Genomic DNA, 16487 nt, shown 5'->3' on the forward strand with positions numbered 1-16487 from the left:
ACAGAGAGTTAATTAAATTAAACTGTTGACATTTTAATATTTGTATATACATAAGTGTTTGTAAGTGTTTTTAAATTGGCTGTAAAAAGTTCACCTAATTTGGCCGAAATCGTCCCGAGTTGCTGGTTCGCGCAAGCGAAAAAGGCCTCGAATGCAAAGGACTAATGTTCAGCCAATATAAGTTCAAAATGTGCTCACCGAAGAAGTGTGACGAAGCGAGTGTAACGAAGTACCAAAATTTGTCAATATGTTACTGTAGCTGATCCCCTCTCCGTTCATTGTTGAAGGCAGATTCAGAAATATCCGGGACATCGTAGCGCATTTGGTGAACGGACTGCAAATGATCTGAAAATCTAAATGAATTTTAACCGTAAGACCGACGTTGTCTCGATAGTTGGCCGCCTCTTCCCCCATATGAAACCAGCAAAGAAAAAATTTTGAGTCTGCAAACGGAAAATTCATGGACGTCCAACTCGTTCTTTCGAAGTATAGATTTTCAACTTTGGGGACTGCTGAGCAAGAAATTTGGCTGAATTGGAATTTAGACGTCCTACTCATTGACATGACGCACTTTTGACAAGTTTCTGGACTCTATTAAATATGATTAATCTGAAAACCTGCTCAATTTTTCGTACATGTATGTGTATGTATGTATATGTATGTGTTTTTCTCTATAGACCATATGCGTGCGTGCAAAGAGCTATATGATTACACCACTTTGCAGCTACTACAAAGGTTCGTTCCAACGTAACGCCCCACCACATTATCTCTTAGGTGGGCAACCCCACAAAATCGATTAAACAAACTCAACTAATACTAATGCAGCAACTCAACTAATACTAATGCAGGTATATACTCACATGTCTACTACATAGTAATGATTACAAATGGGAGCGTTTGAGTTTCCAAATTACACAACACTTTATTTACATCACCAATATTTTGAAAAAATTGGTCAATCAATTATAAAGTACTTCAGCTATTTTGAGTTTCATAAAAAGTTCATTTTGTTGAATTTTCACTATCTTTGCGCATTTTTTTAGTAAATTTTTTGCAAACACTTTTTGTGAATTTCGTAATTTTATATAATTTCTGACTCAACGACATATTGATCGGCCATTTGTGAGCCTTACACGTTTCTAGCAGCCGACAGAACTTTGACAATTTGTCGTCTCACGCAACACTTATTGAAGTAAGCTAAATTCGTTTCACGTGTCAGGTGTTCTGGATGTCTCCAAATTATACTTTATGTAAATTTTAGTTTTTTTTTACTTTTGTGCTGCTTTTATTCGTTTCCCTTTAATAGTCCACGTGGAAGTGCAAAAACTGAATACTTCCACTAGACTGGAAAATGGCAGCAGTTTAATGCTTATAACACGCGCGCCTTCTTTTACGCTCACGGCACGACTATTGTTTTGGGTGTTGCCCGCAGCGTATCCTAGCAATTGGCCAAATCGCAGTGCCGTTGTATTGCGTTACCATTGCTTTTGTGGCCATTGTTATTGGTTGGTTGTTGTCATGACGCCGTTTGGTAATAACAAATACGACTTTCGTCTAATTTTTTCCAAGGTGTGGTAGAGAAAATAGCAGCCGTCATAGTTCTTTATGGCTGGGCGTCAGCGAACATGAAAAGTAATTGTGCTAGCCGGAAAAAATTTAATTAAAGAAATATGGTTGGGTACAAAAAAGGAAAAAAATAATAAGGAAAAGTCATGATAATGAAAGTTATAGTTTACACAGTGAGTGCTCCGGCAAATAAAAACAGCACTTCGCTTTTTTGTTTTTGTTTTCAGAAATTTCATTGATCTTAAGGTTCCCATTGAACTTAATTTTAGGCTTCCAGCTCTCTATTGTGAATGAAGTAGTCGAATGACTGCTGGATAGCGTATTATATAGTTTTGAAGAAGTTAAAATTTATTGCTGATAGCCAGGCAGTGAGCATCAAAGCCGTAGGCTAACTGATATATGATCGAAACTATTTAGGGAATTCCTCCCTTCTCTTTCGGTCGCATTTTAATACTTCCTTTTTTACTAGGAAAATTATTTAGGTACCACGGCAAGGGCATTGCATATAATTGTATTGTTGATGCGCTGATTAGGCAGAGTTCGCTTGAAGTGATCTGCGCGAGCAAGGATACATTAGATTTAGTAGCAATTTAAAAGTAAATTTCTCTATCCACATTTAGAAGTCTCTTATTATGCCGATCCTATTTTCTGGTATCTTATTATATCACAAAATCTCATGAGAAGGTGCGTGGACGTATACGAGATAAAAGTTCTATGGAAGATTTATATACACATTAAAAAAAAAGATAATATTAGTTTGATTTTATTTTTAAAGAAGATTTTTACATTGTTAACAAATGCCATTCAAAATTTTTTCATAATGAGGGTTAGATCTACTAAAGTTAACCTGGCTGGCTGAAAGCCATCACATAGATCAATTGGTCTCTGTAGTAGATATCTCGTAATAAGCCTGTGTAATTTATCAATTTAAGTAAACCTTGAAGCTCTCACCCCGCGCTGTATTCCAACTTCTCATATAGTAAAGCTCTCAAGCATTTCATTCGTGTTCTAGTTAATACAGGGCACAGACATAGAAGGTGTTCTAAAGTTTTCTTCTTTTCCAGTTCATTGTAAAATCTGCACTTATCATTGTTTGTAATGCCTATTTTCCATGCGTGTGCCGCTAAATAAATTCTTTTTTTCCCCAATATTGCAACAATTCGGCTTCCATGTCCAGCCTCACAGGTTTGAAGCTATTGATTTGACAGCTCAGCGGACAGATTGAGCATCAGGCAACGTGAAAACCGAAAAACTACGAAGTAAAACTTATGAGCAGGGAAAATAAATATCTCTAGTAAGATGCACTCAAGGAAGAGCAAAACTTATTTCTCATTAAAAATTACTACAGCTGACAAAAGTTGAAAAAAAAAAAATTATTCATACAAAGTGACTTTACAGAAACAGAGACGTTGGTTATACGTCCTACATTTCCTGGTCTTAAGTCCACTATACTTCTAATAGATGAATATCTATTAACCTCAGCTGTTAGGTGCGGTTGTATGGTTGCCCATGCGTGGGTTCATCTTGACATCTTGGCATTACAGTCCTGGTTGGACCTTTGCCTCTTCTACAATACGCCACCATTCTTCCCGAAAGTCCGCTTTATAACCGTCTTCTACGTCTTGCAACCATCGTCTCTTTGGCCGACCTCTCCTTCTTGGTCCTTCAGGGTTTGTTTCAAATACTTTTTTGGTCGTTCTTTCGCTGCTTCTTCATAAAATGTGGCCATACAACTGTAATCTTTGCGACTTTATAAACCGCGTTACATTTCCTCCCGCGACGGTATGTACCGTCTTCTAATCGTATTAGGACGGAATATTCTTCTAAGAATTTTTCTTTTAAACCACACCAGTAAATTCACTTCATTCATTAACGGTAAGGACCCATACTTCACAGCCATAAGTGAGAACCGGTCTTATTATAGTTTTGTGGATCTGGAGCTTTTGTTTCTTTGATATCAATGAAGACCTCATAAGTTTGTTATGTCCAAAGTATGCGCTGTTAGCTGCCTGAATACGGTCTTGTATAGATAAGGACGGAGTCTTATTTATGCTGAGTACTACGCCTGAGTATTTAAATTCTTGCGTGAGCTCGAAAATATAGCTTCCGATTCTGATGTGGCTATCACGAAAGGATCGTGCAATGTATTTCGTCTTTTCTGTATTTATCTACAGTTCCGCTGGTATTGTGGCTTGCAATAGCCGCATGAAAACATTCTGAAGAGCCTCCCTATCTCTCGCAAGGATCACAATATCGTCACCATATACGCGTATTTGTGTCGATTTATAAAATAATGTGCCACCTTGATCTATTTCGTTTATTGCTGAATGAAGTATTTAATTTAACAAAAGCGGCCTTTCCTCACGCCGGATTCCATTTCGAACTCGTCAGATATTTTGCCATTCATTATTACTTTAGCGTTCGAGTGTATAAGAGTCATATTGAGCAAATTTATGTATTTTTGTGGTACACATATTACTTTTAGGTGATGGTCGATATATTTTCTGTTGAGTTTATCCAACGTTTGCTTAAAGTCTATAAAGATACAGTGTAGATTAATGTTGAACTCATACCATTTTTCGAATATCTGCGACATGATAAAGCATTTATCTGTTTTGTCGAGTGTCCATTTCTAAAACCGCATTGAAAATCTTCCACGATCTCTTCTGCATACACATTTCGTTTCTCATACAGCATGTTTAATAGAATTTTGTAGCTCACGTTGAGAAGAGCTATCCCTGTATAATTTACACAATTTAATTTGTCCCCTTTTTTATAAATTGGGACAATTAGGCTTGTATATCATTCTTCAGGCAGGTTTTATATTCTCTAAAGTTGAAGTCTTATTTCATGTATCTGTCTCTCAACTCTTCATCGGCCATATTTTAAGAGCTCTGCATTTATACAGTCTTCACCACCTCACTTGTAGTTTTTCAGCTTCTCTATTGCTCTTTTCGTGTCATTAAGGTCGGGGTCTTCCAGCCTATTTTCTACTGTGTATACAGTACCAATAGGCGCGTCATCTCCATTATTATCTAAGAGCTCATTAAAATGTTCTTTCCAGATATTTAGCACTTCTATCTATCACTTCTATCCCTCACTAAATCACCACTTTTGTTCTTGTAAGCCATCAATCTCGGCTGGAATTGGGTCGTGTGTTTCTTAATCCTGCGGCACATAGATCTTGTTTATTTGTTGTGGAAACCTTGCACTATTATTTCAGTTCCCTTTTTATATATTTTTTTCTTTTTTATAATTTATGTGGATTCTTTTCTTCTTTCTTTATAGACTTTCCTTGCTTTATTGAGCTCCCTACATTCAGCGTCATACCATTCGTCGGTAGTAACAGCTGTTTGGCAAATAGTTTCATTTGAAGCGCTAAGAATGGCTTCTTTAAGACTTTGCCATTTTGATGTTATTTCTGCTTGTACTAAAATTTTTTTGATATCACGTAGTTTACGTGGATTCATTTACATATATGAAAACACGTTTTGTGCCCCTGTGATTCCAATATTGGAGAAAAATCAGAGCGGGCGAAAAGAAAGGATATTAAGTTACAGGTGTTTAATCTCAATAAAAAAATATGGTGCCCGAATTTCTGTGTAAGCGTATTTTCAGTTTAATTATTTCACAAAGGTTTTTTTTTTATTATGAATGTAATAAATATGCGACATGTATTGCGCGAAAAAATGGTAGCACATCACTTTCATCATCATTGTGAAAAAATTTTCTTTTTTTTTTTTGGAAGTTTATTATTTTTGTATAAAAGTATAGCTCATTGACTAACAAAAGCCATACAATGCCATTTCGTGCAAAAATTAGAAAAATTCGTCAAACTTTTTAAGCCGAATGTAGATTTTTAATTACAAATTCGGGAAATATTATTGGTATGCTTATGAAATTTTAGTCTAAAGTTGCTATTCTGACTCGTTTTTTAATAGTCACACCTTCTATCTATAAAAACTACTATGAGCCATTCAAAATTTCTCAAGTGTAGACTCTTGCGTTGCAAGTAATGAGATCGTAGGTTAAGTTATGTTTAGATGGTTGCCACTCTTCATATGGGTGTAGAAGAGAGTCTCTCTTAATCCTGTAGTAATATCAAAAGTTTGGGCTCAATTTTTCCCTCTAGTTCGCAAAGTGGTAAAATTACTTCTGATGCTTTCCATTTCAATTCAACCGGGCTATTCGGGTCATGTTCTTCGATTTCGATGTAACTTAAATATGTTGCTCTCTGGTCAAAATAATGAGATACGTATTTTTTTGTTCGCCCGAAAAAAAATTTTTTCAAGCTTTATCGGCAATTTTGTTTTTCGGCTCAAAATCGATTTTTTTTTAATAATATAAGATTTTTTTTTTAAATGCTCATAACTTAGTCAAAAATGAACCGATTTTAATAACTTTGGGTTCAAAATGATCGTCATTACTTTCACGAGCGATTTCATGTAGAAATAGTTGCAAAAAAGTAGTTGAAAATTTTTTATTTTGCAAAACCCAAAAAGTGCGAAACAGGGTGTTTACTCAAAAATTCATTACTCAAAAACAACTCATTTTAGCTACTAGGCATGCAGCTCAATTAAAGTTTGAAATGTTTTTTTGATTTGGAAAAAGTTATAAAAAAAAAAAAATACACTTTTTAAAATATTGAATTTTGAAAAAATTTCAATTTTTTTTCTTTTTTGCTAAATAAAAAATTTTCAACTACTTTTTTGCAATTGTTTCTACATGAAGTCGCTTGTGTAAGTAATTACGATCATTTTGAACCCAGAATTATTAAAATCGGTTCATTTTTGACTAAGTTATGGGCATTTAAAAAAAAATTTTTTCTTATATAATTAAAAAAAAATGAGTTTGAGGCGAAAAACAAAATTGCCGATAACTCTTGAAAAAAATTTTTTTCGGGCGAACAAAAAAATACGTCTCTCATTATTTTGACCAGAGAGCAACATATTTAAGTTACATCGAAATCGAAGAACATTACCCGAATAGCCCGGTTGAATTGAAATGGAAAGCATCTTCTTCTTTAGGATAAATGGCAAAATACTGTGGTTGGCTGCCGACTCCGGACCTGCTAGATATCCAAAGAAGTAAGAATTTAGGCAGCGATATCGCGTTTCGGCAACAACTGTGACGAAAATTAATTCCCCCATATCTTTCCAAGTACTCCTATTAGTCTAGAGACTCATGAGACACCTAGTCCTGTGGTCATTCCTTCTAGGCCAAACCTGTCTAATCATCTGACAAGTGGGCTTCGTCTGTCTAATCATCTGACAAGTTGGCTTGTGAGTTGTAGACAGACCTTATCCAGAGATTGCTTGAGGATAAAGCTATGCTGGGATGTTATGAAGAGTTGACTGATTTAAGATCAGTTCGCCTTCTAGCAAGCGCACCCGTCATGCAACTTCCAGTAATGAAGAAAGCACCATGACAACCCATCGTCTCTATTACATGCATATTTAAAATTTCAATACTTCGTATATTTTCTGAAGGCTTCAAATATTTTTGTAAGTTTTTAAAATTTCATAATTGCACCCGCTTGCTGAATTGAAATGAATTACATGAAACTCCAAATCAAATACCCTTAGATTGAAGTGGTTCAAAACTTAAGAATTCCATTAAGTGCGCACGTACTTCGGCATGTGTGTACAGGTGTACATATCGATTTTTAAATCACTTTTTAGAGCTTTTAATGCTGCTTCAACCAAAAAACGATCAACAACCACAACCAGTTGGTGTTCCATTCGAGTTGTCTCAATTGGGTCAATTTAAACAATGCAATTACCCTTTCGTAGCTAACTCCACAAAAAACAAAACAACAAAAAAACAAAGCGCAACAACAATGCAAAATTCCTACACAAGTACACCACGAAACAGGCATACATACATACAAACAAACGTATGGCTGAATGAACGCTATCGAATACAGATTAAAGCTTCTACTTTTGGCCAGGCGAATGCGACAATGGCGGCCGCCGCGGTCGTTTCGACGTAGTCAGGGCAATTTTCGTTTGCATTGTTCTACTCTATGCTTATTATTTTTGTTTATTGTCTGCGCTACTGTTACTGTAGTGGTTCGAATCTAATTGCACGATTGTTATTCTGTGGTACTCCACATTCATCCTTCAACAGTCCACTCGTACTTTTACTTCGAATCCTTTCGCTCATGCTTTCGCCGTTTCTGTTTTCACTCGAATTTGTCTGTGTTGTTTAGTGAGATTTTTTCTTCCGTCTGTCCGCTCAACCAGTTGGAATGCAGAAGACGAGGGTCTACTTTGAATTAAAAAAGAACAAAAAAAAAACGATTCACTTGAATAACCAGTTGAGGGAGAGCGCAGCTGAATGGATTTAGCTTGGCATCTACCCTACAAATATTTTGATTTTCATTAGGTTTCCGTCATGTCCTTGCTGTTCATTATGTTGTCATTGCTTTTACTTATTAGCTTAGCAATCCGTGCTGCTAAGGCAGTCTCGCTGTCAGGCTGCCTACTCCGCATTCCATTGCCATTCCAATTACCCTGTCATTATCGAAACAATTATATCTCTATTAACGGGTTTTAAAATTACTTGGAACGTTGCCGTTTACGCAACCAACATTTCATGCCTCCCAACTTTGCCCCTTCAACCTCTGCTCAATGCGTCTGCCGTATTTGAAAATAATTTCATTGGCATGAAATGCTTTCAAGTGCTTTTCGGAAGTGTAATTGAAGTAAATTGAAAATATTTACCATTTAGCCGGGTTTTATTCAATTGAATTTTTATACAAACTGGCATTCGTAAATTTTTCGGCACATTTTCATGAATTATTGAGCCGCAATTGCCGTGAATTGCCTTTCCATTTCCATGTTCCTATGCTATAAATGTGTAGGTATGTACGTTTGTATGTTTGTATGTATGTATGCATATGTAAGTACTCGTGAATGTGAATGGTTTATAACTCTACGTACGTATGCAAATTTTTAGCTAACAAACTAAAATTCACTTCTCAAATGTCATTCTGTTTAGAGCATTTCGCTCCAACTGTAAATAAATGAATTTCAATTGCAAACGGTCAGTGTAAATGAATAGCCATCCAAATAATTATGCAAATTCAAAATATAAACACTTAATTAAATTACGAATTCATATTTAGCACTGAAAACCTGATCGCATTGGAAGGGGCTGAAACGTGTCTGACTGTATGAAAGAAGATATAAAGGAAACAAAAATTTAAATGCGTTTTCAAAACGTACTCTTACATATTTCAAAGTTTTTCAGTTGTATACATTTACGTTTGCATTAATGGGCGCTAACACTACCGAACGAAACCAAGCATCTTGGCATATTTCTGGTCTCAAAGCTTTCTTGGAAAAGGAATACCGAGGAAAGGATGTAGGAAGATTGTGTTGGGTTGACAACTAAGTAATTCCGGATTTTTTTAGAAAACCAAAGGCAATATTTTCATGGAACTAAATAGCTTTATTCTGTAATGTATTGCCCATTTTGATCAATGACCTATTGCGATCTTTCAGGCAGCATCATAAACGCACGTTCATAAAACTTCTGGTTTTTATTAGCAAAAAACTGAATCAGGTACGATTTGACAGCATCATCTTTATTGACATTTTTGCCATTCAAAGAGTTTTGTAGAGATCGAAACAAAAAGTAATCAGATGGTGCCAGGTCAGGACTTTATGGTGGATGTGGCAAACTATCTCAACCAAACTCCAATAATTTTTACCGAGTGACCAAATATGTGCGTGGCCTTGCAATGTCATGATGGAATACAATACTTTTTCGATTTGTCAATTCGGGTTGATTTTCTTCAACTGGATTGCCTAATTTCGTTAGTTGTTCAATGTAGACATCAGAATTGATCGTTCGGTTGGGTGGTAAGAGTTCAAATTAGTCAGTTCCTTTGTAATCCCACCAAACTGATAACAAAACCTTCTTTTGATGAATATCAGCTTTTGATGTTGTTTGAGTTGATTCACTTGGCCTGCTCCATGATCTTTTTCGCTTGATATTGTTTTAATCAACTCATTTTTCATCGCCAGTTATCAGTAACCGTCGTTTTAAAAATGGCTCATATACATTACGTGTCTTTAGCAAATCGCAGCTGTTAATGCGTTGCGTTAAATGCGTTTCTTTCAGTTCGTGAGGAACCCATGTATCGAGTTTTTGAACTTAGCCAAATTGTTTTAAGTGATTTTGTGATTAAGTGCATGTGTGTGATACATGAAGCTTCTCGGCAACCTCACATGTTATACTGTGACGATCCGAATCGATTATTGCTTTGGTTAGGGCGTCATCAACTTCAACTGGACGACTAGAGCGTTTTTCATCTTTGAGTGAAAAATCACCAGAACGAAATTTGGCAAACCAATTTTGACTCTGCCGTTCGTTTAAGGCTTCATCACCATAAACAGCACATATCTTTTTATGAGCTTGCAATGTGGTTTCCCTTTGCGGAAATAAAAAAGCAAAATATGTCGAAAATGTTCCGTTTGATTTTCAACAAACGCCAAACGAAAACTACGTAACACATCAAAAACTGTTTTTACTGATTGACAGCTGAATTGCCAACTATCAAATAACAAAATGTGTTTTACATTTGTACTACGTCTGCAAACCTAAAAATTCAACTGAAGCCATTTATGAGTGAAATCCCCAATTACTTAGCTGCCAACCTAATAATTCGTCCTTATCCACACATCCTGAAACCACACACCAACCACTGGGTGTACAACGCGATGAGACTTATTGAGCTTTCGTGCGGTGGGGGGCGGCGTAGACTCATCCTACCTAAACAAATCTCATAAAATTCCAACTATTAGCTTGTGTAGGAATAATAGACGCGCTCCGATCGACGGCACAGACGGAGCTGGCAGTGATCCTACATATTCCATCCATTGATGTATATGTTAAAGCGGTAGCAGCCAAATCTGCTTCCAGGATTAGAGTGGCTGGCATGTCAAAATAAAAGCACGCACGAGGTCTACTATCTGTGGAACACTTGCAAGCCGCATCGAAATCATACTATCTAATTCCCAAGATAGATCTGAAGACTATAAAATACGAATGCCCGACAGAAAGCATTGACACACCAGAGTTAAATCAAATGACAGTGCACAGCACATTTATACTGACGGCTCAAAGATGAACAATGACACTGGATCGGCAGTGTACTCGGAACAATTATCCTTAAAATGCTGCTTTAGACTCCCAGATCGGTGTAGTGTCTTCCAAGCTCAGATCTATGCTAAAGACAAAGCAGTAAAAACGTTAAGACTAATGGGCTTTAACATTTTTGTTGATAGTTGAAGCAGCGATCATGGTACTGGCCTCAGCGCGCATGAATTCTAGATGTATTAAAGAACGCAGGAGGTCGCTCTCGTCTCTCCAACAACGCAACACCACACTTTGTTGGGTTAGCTGTCACTCTGTAGTGGAGGGAAATGAAAGAGTGGATGAGTGTGCAAGAAAAGACACTGAGCTTGGCCTTCAGCGAGTAGTAGATGACATAAGCATTCCTCTAAACGAACTGTGTACTGCGATTGGCTTGAGCGTTATCGCGAAAACCAATTGAAACTGGTCTCTGACTACTAACTAGAGCTGTAAAACTATCGATGGCACTATCGATATATCGAATTTTTATATTTTTTCGTCGCTATCGATGGTTATTGTTCACTATCGATAGTGGCATTACCATACATTGCACATCACTTGTTTTGGCGCAACTTTGCAGGTCGGCAGCAAATTGTGGTAAGAAATACATTTATATGTAAAAGGTAATTAAATATTAAAATAAGTGTTTATTTGTAGGTAAATTTTCGTTGGTGTTGGTGGCGGAAGGATGGACAAATTTCTCTTGAAAAACTCACAGGGTAAGTTCCATTTACTGCTCAGCAACGCAAGTAACTAATTTATGTTATGTATGCATGTGCTTTGTTCAGATGGACAAGACAGCAGCATTGAGGCAATTGAGGAGGACAACCAGCTAGCAAAAAGGCAGCGAGTCGGAAGATCATCGGTGTGGGGCCATTTCGAAAAAATAAACAACGGTATGTCGGCAAAGTGTCGCTCTTGCGGCAAAATGTATAAGACGAGCGGAAATACCTCAAATTTATTTGACCACCTGAAGCGTGCGCATCCCGGTCAGCGTGTTAACGATTTGTCAATCACTTCTGGTAAAATAGATACATATTTAAACACAACATATGAATCTACGTCAAAGCGCAAACAAGAGCTTGATTTAGGACTCATAAAATTTGTAGCTCAAGGCATGCAACCTTTTTCTATAGTTGAGGATCCTGAGTTTCGCGACTTTATCAAACTATTCGACCCACGCTACAAACTACCGTCGCGGACTACCCTCTCTAATGTCATGATGACAAATTTATTTGATGAGCAGAAACCTAAATTAAAAAATTTGCTCAGCAAAATAAATCACTGTGCCATCACAACTGATATGTGGACGTCCCTGGCAAATGAATCTTATATGACAGCCACATGCTCGTTTATTACAGATAGTTACTGTCTTCGCTCTGCTGTTTTATCAACAAATAAGCTAATTGATGAAACAAATCATACTGCTAAGAATATAGCAGATACCCTGCAGGCTGTTTGCAACGAATGGGGAATTTTTGATAAAATAACTGCAATTGTGACCGATAATGCAAGCTCAATGATCAAAGCGTGTGAGCTGCTTAAAAAAAGGAATTTACCCTGCTATGCACACTCACTTAATTTGGTGGTGCAAGATTGCCTTAAGCTGGATTGCACAAAAGAATTACTTAAAAAATGCAAGTCCATTGTAGCGTTTTTTAAAAGTAGCACGATTGCTTACAAGAAATTTAAAGATTCTCAATTGACGGAAACTAAATATAGTCTAATACAGGAAGTTGCCACCAGATGGAACAGTGCATTCCTAATGATTGAAAGAGTCTTAAAAACACATGAAGCAATCAATATAACACTTCTAAGTTTGTCGAAAGCGCCACAGCCTCTCACAGCTGACGAAATCAACATATTCAAAGACTTGTCACAAATACTTTCTCTCTTTGACATTGCTTCCAAAGAAGTGTCATCGAATTCTAAAGTCACAGTATCACTAGTTATTCCAGTTACTTGTGGCCTCTTAAACAACTTGGAAAATAGCTCAAAAAATCTTCTTACCGAAGTTGGCCTTAAAGTAAACGAATTTTTAATTGATTGCGTAATCAAAAGGTTGTACAAGTACGAAGATCGCACAGTAACTAGCATTTCTACATTGCTTGATCCAAGGTTTAAAAAACAAGGTTTCCGTTCGCAATACAATGCCAAAAATGCTGAAAAACTTTTAATTGAAGAACTTATTCATCTGAGCAAGTCTTCAGCTCCCACCTCAGAGCCACCAACACCAATTGATCAACCAAAACCAACACGACATCCTCTTTATGAATTTGTAAAAATCAACATAGAAAATTTGCCTAGGACCAAGCGCTCCGATGCAATAATTGATTTACAACAATATATTGGGAAACATCACTCCTTGGGCGATGTTGATCCCCTCAAATATTGGCAGGTATGTAGCTTAACAAAAATTCTTCAAAAATGTTTAATGTTTCCGTATTTACAGCATAACGAAAATAGTATAAAAGACCTTACTACGAAATATTTTTGCATTCCTGCTTCATCGACAGAGTCGGAGCGATTGTTCAGCAAAGCTGGACAAATTATAACGGAACGAAGAGCTGCCTTAAAAGCTAAGCATGTGGACATGCTCCTTTTTCTTAGTCACAATTCTCGGATCTTGGCAGAAGACTGATCCTTAATTTTAATTTTATTCAAATTTGTTTTGATTTACTATGTCCATGAAGGATCTCATTATGTTAAACATATGAAACATATGAAATGTTTATTAAAATGTTAATTTTTATTGTTAGGTATGCGTTTATTAAGTTTTTGAATTTGAAAATATTTTCGATAGTACTATCGATACTATTGAATATTTGTTGCCAAACCATCGAAACTATTGAATGTTGCAACCATCGATAGTTTTGCAGCTCTACTACTAACTGTAGGGTCTCCAAAGCGATCTGGAGACAGCTGAATCTTAAAAGAACAAAAGGTCTGCTTGAATTCAACAGAACAACTACCAGCGTCCCCACAGACAACGGGTCACTGCATTGTTGTCCCCTTAGCCAGTAGAATGGGTGTACTTCAATTTGACTTCTGCAGGAGTTGTGGAGGTAAAGAAGAAACTGAGTTGGTACAACACCTCCTCTCTGCATGTCCTGCACTTCAAAGAAGCCGTACCAAATATCTTGGTCATCTTGGAAATGACCTTTGAAGATCTGGGAAATGTACTAAATGCCTCACCCGAGGGACTAGTTACCTTATTAAAAAAATGTAAGTGGATTAAACAACTTAGTTAGGGGATGGAAATCAAATGCAGATGTCACAATGGACCTTAGGGCTACCGAGTATCTTGTCCTAGAAAGCAACTTGGCTGCAAAAACTCTCTGTCATTTGCAGCCAGAACAAAGGCGCATACGCTCAGTCTAACCCAGCTCTATCTTAAGTTTACTAAGGAAACTGGGCCTGAATGAGATACTGTGATGAGTAGACCGCACAAAAGACCAAGAGGTCGAAGTGCAAACCTCCAATAAATCTAAATCTAATGGTTGCGAAAGAGTTGTTTTTGTTTTTTTTTTTTGGTGGTGAATGGGTTAATTTCTATTTTTAAGTAATTATTTTCTACGTAATGCTCACAGCGCTCTTGTGGTCATTAATTTTGCATAAAAAGTGACAATTTGGCCTACTGTGCACTATGAAAAAACTTTCTGCTATTATTTTGTGATTAATGCCCCCGCTATTGAATGGTTCCACATAATGTCCCAATCGGCTATGACGGTGGCCTTTCGGCTTTAATGATAAACGTTTTTTGACTTTCTCCGAATTTTGGTATAAGTGCATTCTCCTATCAGTTTTAAGGCCAATAGAAAAAAATGTGACACCTGCGAAATGATATATAGACTAAATGTTTTGGGAACCTTGTAGAAGAGGAGCTATTAGAAAAATGTTGTTCTTAATTTTTGAATGATGCACGGGCACCAGCTGTTTGTTAGTTAGCTAAATGACAGTCCAAAGTGTTCTTTACAAGCGCGCGGAAGTATTTAGCCGAGAGTAAACGCGAAAAGAGAATATCAGAAATGGATTTCAAACTTAATAGTGGGATTGCATTATAAAGGGTTTTCCAATAAGAGGTGTTATTTTGATATTCAAAGAATGGTTTCGTTGAAAATAAACGTTGTCCAGATCATTACCATCCAATTCCGCCCATAAACAATCGTTAATCATCTCCCGATAGCGCAACCCATTCACCGTAACTGTTGCTCCAGCTCATTTTCGAAAAAGTAAGGTCCCATGGTTCCGCCGGACCATAAACCGCACCAAACTGTCACGCGTTGAGGATAGAGAGGCTTCTCAACATTTACCTTGGATTTTCTGAGCCCCCGATACGACAATTTTGCTTGTTGACGAAACCACCGAGGTGGACATGGGCCTCATCCCTCGAGATGATTTTTCGATGGAATTCCGAATCATTTTCATGCATTTCAACGACCCAATCAGCAAAGACACGACGATGTTGATGATCGGCCGGCTTGAGTTCTTGTGCTAACTGGACTTTATAAGCCTTAAGACCCAAATCTTTATGCAAAATACGGTGTAATGACGTTTGTGGAATGCCTAATTCCAGAGAACGACGAGCAATGGACAAACCTGGGTTTTCTTCAACACTTTCGGCTACAATAGCAATATTTTCGGCTGTTCTTGAGCGACGTGCACGGGTTTTATTCTTCAAATAACTAACTTGCCCCAACAGCTCGAATATTTTCACCAATTTCTTTCACGATGACCCAAAAATGTTAGAGTTTTACGAACCGTCTCTGCCAAATTTTCACCATTTTTATAGCGAATTTTAATAATTTCTATGCGTTGTTTAAGCGTGTATCATTCCATTTTTATTAACGGCGTAGATCCTACTTGTCAAATATCAAAACATGACAGCTTCGAAAGTGACATCTTCTGCAAAGTGGGCTATTCAAAATAACGCCTGTTATTGGAAAACCTTTTATTTGGCTGGAAAATCACAACCACCGACCGCGAGCTCAGGCACCTTAAAGTAAATAAAGTTTTTGTTTGTCGTGCCATTACTCGTTACAGTTATACTGGTAGTATCGCGAAACGTAATGGCGGTGGTCATCAAAAGACTGCAATGTCATGTGAAAAGGTTCAAAAAGTGAAGAAGCGACTTGAGCGAAATCCCCAACGAAGTGCCAATCAAATTGCGAAAGAACTGAAAATAGCTGACTGTAGCATCCGCCGCATACTAAAAACTGATCTCAAAGTCAAGCCTTGCAAGATCCAAAGCCTGATCTCACACCAAAGCATCTACAAGTCAGACTCGAGAGAGCGAAGACTTGAAGAGAGCGCTTGACCGAAAGAGGTTAATTTCCGAACATTGTGTTTTCTGACGAGAAAAATTTTCAAATTGAGCAATTCGTAAACTCCCAAAACGATAGGGTTTATTTGACCTACCGTTCATACGAGAATTTGAGTCATCGATTGACTACCAGGAGGCAGCACCCGCCACAGGTAATGGTTTGGGCCACTGTATCCGCAGGTGGGCGTTCTCCAATCGTTTTCATCGAAGAAAGTATTCTGTTGGTTGCTTTCAGGTCGTGAGTAGACAAATATTTCTGTAGCAGACCATGAACGTTTCAAAAGGACTCGGCACCATCTCACAAAGCTCAACTGAACCAAGAATGGCTAAAAAACAACGTTCCAATCTTCATAACGTCCACATTATGGCTCTGGCTCTCAAATTTACCAGACGCGAAACCGATAGATTATTATCTTTGGGTCATTTTGGAAAGCAAGGTCCGAACTAAAAGATC

The 16487-nt window shown here is 37.3% G+C and overlaps 1 protein-coding gene across 1 annotated transcript; it reads left to right on the forward strand.

Annotated features, from left to right (window-relative positions):
• The first annotated feature begins 11344 nt into the window (after window positions 1-11344).
• LOC128869809 (E3 SUMO-protein ligase ZBED1-like) lies at window positions 11345-12116 on the forward strand. The gene is made up of 3 exons (XM_054112411.1): window positions 11345-11429; window positions 11499-12028; window positions 12072-12116. Exons 1-3 carry the CDS (start codon window positions 11399-11401, stop codon window positions 12114-12116), a joined length of 606 nt encoding a protein of 201 aa, XP_053968386.1. The 5' UTR covers window positions 11345-11398.
• The last annotated feature ends 4371 nt before the right edge of the window (window positions 12117-16487 follow it).

Source organism: Anastrepha ludens, chromosome 2 (assembly GCF_028408465.1).
Source record: "Anastrepha ludens isolate Willacy chromosome 2, idAnaLude1.1, whole genome shotgun sequence".
NCBI classification, from domain to species: Eukaryota; Metazoa; Arthropoda; class Insecta; order Diptera; family Tephritidae; genus Anastrepha; species Anastrepha ludens.